Source organism: Carcharodon carcharias, chromosome 3 (assembly GCF_017639515.1).
Source record: "Carcharodon carcharias isolate sCarCar2 chromosome 3, sCarCar2.pri, whole genome shotgun sequence".
NCBI lineage: Eukaryota > Metazoa > Chordata > Chondrichthyes > Lamniformes > Lamnidae > Carcharodon > Carcharodon carcharias.
In genome coordinates this window covers 36,578,947-36,584,946 of record NC_054469.1, presented here as the reverse complement: position 1 = coordinate 36,584,946, position 6,000 = coordinate 36,578,947, and the positions used below count along the sequence as shown (strand labels likewise).

General features: G+C 45.7%; 1 protein-coding gene across 5 annotated transcripts in view; it reads right to left on the bottom strand.

Moving 5' to 3' along the window:
* Window positions 1-200: 200 nt before the first annotated feature.
* Window positions 201-6,000, bottom strand: part of dync2i1 (dynein 2 intermediate chain 1) — a 143,785-nt gene continuing 137,985 nt past the window's right edge. For all 5 annotated transcript variants that reach the window (XM_041185108.1, XM_041185109.1, XM_041185110.1 and 2 more), the window contains 3 exons: window positions 3,288-3,419; window positions 2,015-2,238; window positions 201-530 (listed from right to left, as the gene is read on the bottom strand). In XM_041185108.1, coding sequence (XP_041041042.1) covers window positions 359-530; window positions 2,015-2,238; window positions 3,288-3,419 — 528 coding nt within the window. In that variant the 3' untranslated portion in view covers window positions 201-358. The remainder of the gene's footprint in view (window positions 531-2,014; window positions 2,239-3,287; window positions 3,420-6,000) is intronic.

Here is a 6,000-nt window from a genome sequence, read left to right as displayed (position 1 = left end):
TATTATCATTGACTGCCATTTTATTAGATTTGAGCATTCATAAAGCTTTAAAGCCACATTAGCAATTTTAACATTGATATCCTATGTTGAGACCCAAGGGAGAAGGGACCACTCCAATACTAGTCTGGCATATTCAGTGATCTACAAAAAAATTGTATTTGCATGTCTATATATGGAGAAAAAATTCATACAAAACAAGCATCTTTATAAATACTTTATATGTCTATAATTAAAATTTGTAAATAGCTTTTACAAAAACAGCTGACTGTACAAAGAGTAGCACATTTACAAACCAGCAACTATTGGCAAGCTTACAGTTGTGAATTTGTGGAGTCCTTTCTATAGTTTGTACACAATTCTATGCTGTTTTCTGCAGAATATAGTGCAACGTTTCCAATTCATTTAGATGAGGCTCTGACCACTGCTTCATTAGATATTGAATCTCAATCGCTCCAGACTGCTTTGCCAACATGAGGCCTGAAGATGCACTTGGTTTCTCTGGATCACCTAGAATAGCAATGGCTGTAATCCTGTTAAAGGGGGAGGTGGGAGAGAAATAGTTCAATATTTAATGAACAAGACTTATTTTAAGAAAAAGGGCATAAGCACCATCAAACATTCCACAAACGACAACAAAATATTGAATCCAATTGGCAACTAATATATTGATGTAAACAGAAAATATAAACAGAAAAGCTCTGTGCAAGAAACGATGCAGAAATGTTAAAAAAGTCATTAAATTTTTTGTAGAATATTTGCCATCATTTAAAAGGGACATTTACATGCTGCAGAAAAATCATCATCAATCGAAAAACTAATCTCAGTTATTAGAATATAACAAACTGAACAATGCTGCACATGGTACCGAAAGGCATCATTACATGTATGCTAAGAAGTGTCTAATATTTATAACTTCAGTAATCTTGGCTGTAAAATATTATGCTGTAAAATTAGGAATAACAAAAGAGGAATTTGGTCAAATTTAACTAGAATATCTAGAGGACATGGATTTACAGAAGGAAGTGGACAATATTTACAAACAGGAAAAACCATAGCAGGCAAAATTCAAAATCTACCTCATTTGCTCCTTCCAAGAGAAAAGATGCCCAGCCTGTTCCTTCTTTCTTGATACTTAGGCCCCAAAGGGAACGGGCACAGAATTTCGCACCGCTAACTAGCATGCCAGTTCCCCGACTCCATCCATTTTCCCGGAGGTGGGATGGGTGGGGGTTGGCATCAGGGCTACCCACTCGCAAGTGGCAGGTAGCCAATTAAGCCACTAAAGGCCAGTTCTCCGCAAGTATCAGGGAACAATGTGGCTGCCTAGCGGCAGCTTCCCAGCTGCAGACTGGGGACCAGCAATCCAAGCAGGTTTCAGACGCAGCTGTAGGCCACCCTGTGAAGGACTCTCTCCCCCCATCCCCTGCCTTTAACGGTGGCCCAGTTGCTGAAGCCATTTTTTTATTTTAAACCAGGAACAGCATCCTGCTGCTTCTTCCAAGCTTTCTATTTGTCCTCCAGCTTCAAAAGCCCACCTGTCATCCTTAATTGGACAGACAGCATAGCCTCTGGCCATTAATTGGCCAAATATGAGGAAAATCACAGCTGACTAACTGTTCCCCGCACAGAGCAGGCTCCTGACTCCCATTTGAGCCAGACGGTGAGGTCCTGAAGCTCACAGAGAAAATCCTCCCCCTTACTTGTGTGGTCTTTTGGAAGAAATTGGAACACTGACGCCATGATATTAATCCTGTTCCATGAACCAATTCCCCCGCACCCCCCCACCCCACCACTTTGACAGGCAGGAGAGAGTCAGGGATGGGGGCTTCAAGAGTTAAATACACGAAATAAATCAATAAGATGTGTATTACCGTTCGATGTTTGAAAAGAAGCTACCAAGCACATTCCGTCTTCTTAGTAAAAAACAATGTAAAGAACATGGCACAGCGTTTCAATATATTAACTGCTAGAAACAGAGCTACAACTTTTATTTTGCTGAAATCATTGGACATACCTGTCAGGCTGAAGGCTGTCCTCTGCGACTGGTTTGGAAACATTTTGCAACAAATCCCATACATAAATATGAGATGAATCGTCAAGAATAAAAAACATCCCAGGTCGTGTCAGCGCCCACAGTACAGCATGGATTGGTCTGCCCTGAGTGCTTTCATTCCACTGAATAATGGGGTGCTCTGTTGTCACTGAGTGTAGTCTGATTGTTCCATCTGAACACCCAACCTGCAAGGCAACACAACCAGCAGCATTTTAAACCATTCTGACTTTGAAACAAAATCCATGGGCTTTCTGATAAGGTCACATACCGACAGTTATACTTTGTATGACCTACAACATCCTTGTCTTCAAAGACTTAATATTGGTTCGATATTCATAACCCAAGCTCTCTAAATTTCTTACATGCATTCGTTATAGAGTTTTGATATAAATTTCCTGTAATTCTTTAAATAAAAATAATCTGCAACTTTATGGGATTTCTATCAGGAGATTTGCAACTGCAGAGTGAGACTCATGTCCCTTCAATTTGGGAAAAACAGTGTTCAGTTTATATTTTACCCAATGAACAAAACAGGGCTGCTACTGTATACCAAAAGTGCCAGATGAGTCACAACATCACATTGGAAAATGCACTAACAATGTTAACCTAGTATCATAGAAAATCCATTTATAAAAGTCCACATTTACCTACAATACCTGTTAAGACTGCAGCTGACATTGTGATAGGGAATTTCAATGTTAAGGTTTGTTAATGTTAGTAACACAATAATTTCACGGTGGAGGACTGTGAACCAGATTTCTGTTCAGCTTGCGTCACAGCATCCATCCAGGCTGAGGTCATGAATAGGAACAGCTTTGTTTATTTCCAACAGAAGAGATTGAATAAAAATGGGAATGAGGAGTATGGCTGACTTTTTGTTGCCACAACCCAAGGAGACTGAAGCCAGCTGAGGCTACTGGTATGCTACAAGTTGGGTTCAGAAGCCTTAAAGTAGGAAGAGAGAGAAAAAAATTAATCACAATTCCCGCCGAGAGCCACAGGTATGAAACTTCAGCAAAGCCAGGATTACACTCCACTGTAATACCAGCAATGGTAAAAGATTGGCAACACTTACTGTGTTGTCTCACGCATACCTGAATAGAGATACCACATCCTAACAAACATCAATGCTACAGGAATGGGAAAAATTGATCATTCTTTGTTGCCTGCCAAATCAAAGGAAATGAGAATAATGCATTTGAGTAAATGAAGTCCGTACTGATGATGTCCTTACCAGGAACAGTGTTTTTCCAAAATGACAGAAGTCAATACATGTGACTCGAACTGGTCCAGCACCATTTATCTGAGGTTTGTACAGCTTTGGAGAAGCTTTCAAACCATGACGTGTACCATGGCTCACAAGACCCTAATAAGAGGATAGAAATGATAATATCAAATATGTTATAATTAGCACTGATCTCAACACATTCTTTTATTTCCCCCATTTTATTTCCATAGAATATTAATTTCTATTTATTACCAAACAAAATTTATGGGGAGAATTATCCCCCCCCCGGATGGGCCAGTCGGGAACAGGGATGGTGCCGATCGCCACGTGCGATTGGCTCCGCACTGCCACCGGCCCAGCATGAAACGCAACTCCCAAAAACAGCAGGAGTGGGTGGGCAGCGACAGGACTGCAATGACTGCCGGGTTCAATGGTGACCCGGCGGCTTATTTAAATAGCACTCCTGCAACCTTGCAAAGGCTGTGTAACATGCCAAGCAGAAGGGCTCCCCAGAGCATTGCTGGTGAGCAGGCCAGGCAGGAGAGTAGGTCAGCGGGTCACTGTGCCCCTTGCTTTTCCAATGAGTGCCTTGCTGCTCTCCTCGAGGAGGTGGCAGCATGGCGGGTGGCCCTCGTTCCCAGGGACAGGAGGAGGAGACCCCCCCACATGAACAAACATGCCTGGGAGGAGGTAGTAGAAATAGTTGGTTCCCACGGCATGGTGCAACGCACCTGGGTCCAGTGACGTAAGTGTTTCAACGACCTCTTGCGTTCAGGAAGGGTGACTGCCATGTTGGCATAGGTCATTTAACACAGCAAGTAGGCTTTCCCCCCCACCCCCGACACTCCCACCACCCCCAACTCTGAGTGTAGTTACTGCATTGAATCGTTCACCGTATGTGTCCCTCACTGGGTGGGCCAGCAGATATTGCCCATGCCTAGTTCACCCTGAGAGCATCTATTCCATCAGCGTTCTCCTGTGTGTACTCATCCTTGGACTCATTACTGGACTCACCCGTGTGCAGCTGGAGCATCTACTTCCTCCACTGCACACCCCCCTTTCCAATGCCAGATTGTGGAGAACGCAGCATGCAACCACTATCAGCGACACACGATCTGGGGGGTATTAGAGTGCGCCCCCTGAATGGTCCAGGCATTGGAAGCGCATCTTGACAAAACTGATGGTTCTCACTACCACAGCCCTTGTGAAGGTGTGGCTCCTATTGTACTACTGCTCGGGCTCTGTTCTTGGATGGCAGAAGGGCATCGTGAGCCACCTTTTGAGAGAGGGGACAGACCTCATCACCCAGCAGCCATCCATCCAGCTGGGCTGGAGCACTGAAGAGCCTCAGCACCTGGGAGCGTCTCAGGATGTAAGCGTCATGGAAGCTGCCTAGGTACCTTGCACAGACTTGCAGAATTTGCATCCTATGGTCACACACTATCTGCACATTCAAGGAATGGAATCCCTTCCTGTTGACGAAGTCACCCGCTGGCACCTTGAGGGCCACATGTGTGCAGTCAAAAGCACCTTGGACGCGGGGGAATCGCTGAAAAACCTCTGGCTCGTTCTGTCTGGCTGGCCTCATCCCAGCAGTAGTGAATGAAAGTCAATGCACGCCTGAACAGAGCATCTGTCACCTGCTTGACACGAGTGTGGACAGCTGATTGGGAAACTCCGAAAGATCACCCGTCGACCCCTGGAAAGAGCCGGAGGCACAGAGGTTGAGGGCAGCCATAACCTTCACCGCCACAGGCATGGGGTGCCCACCCACACAGTTGGCACAGACATCAGGACCTATCATCTGACAAATGAGGGTCACTGTCTCCCTTGAGAGACGGAGCCTCCTTCTACATTGCACCTTAGACAAATTGAGGTAGCTGCTTCGCTGCCTGTAAACCCTAGCAACAGAATAGTGGCGTCTTCTGCAGCTCCTTCTGCCTTGCACTTCCTGTTGGCCCTGTGCCCCTTGTGCCTGTGCCTGTCCTTCCAAAGGTGGCTCCCCTGGAGGCTGAATATGGACTCCTGGCCTCCTCCCCCTTCTGGCCCTCCCTACCTCCTCAGAGGAGGTGCCTCCAGTGGAGACCACACTTCCCATTCCCAGGGTAAGGGAATGAAACCAGCAAGGCCCCAAAAATGATGTTTACTCCAGAGTCCTGACCTGAAGCCTGTTACTCCTGTCCAAGCAGCTGTGAAGAGTTTTGAAGTACACAGGCAAGTAGCAGTAAGTTTAAACATTAAATGTCTGCCAAAGAACACTTGCGACCCCACTCACCCCTCTTATCCCGCCCGTGGATGTAGTTTATAAAAAATGTGGCCTACCTGCCTGCCCGTTGCGCCTTTGCAACGATCTGAAGATTGCATGGGCCCCAAAAAATCGGCGTCAATTACTGGCTCAAGGGCCTTAACTGGCCTGTTAATTAATGCGGGTGCACATCGGAGATCTTCACACGCCCGCCCACCAAAATATCGCGATGGCGCGCGATGACGCGCGATGACGTGGGGATGCACGCCCTATGTCACCGCGCGTCATTTTACGTGTCGGTACACAGGGCCTGCCCCCGCACGCTGACAAGAAAATTCTGCCCTACGCAAATCTCCAGTTCACTGCATGAGCAGGAAACAGCCAGACCAGCGCATTTATCACAAGTGTTTTGGAGATCAAACACAACATGGGAATAGATAAAAGTGAACAGGGTAAAAGAGTCCAACAAAAATC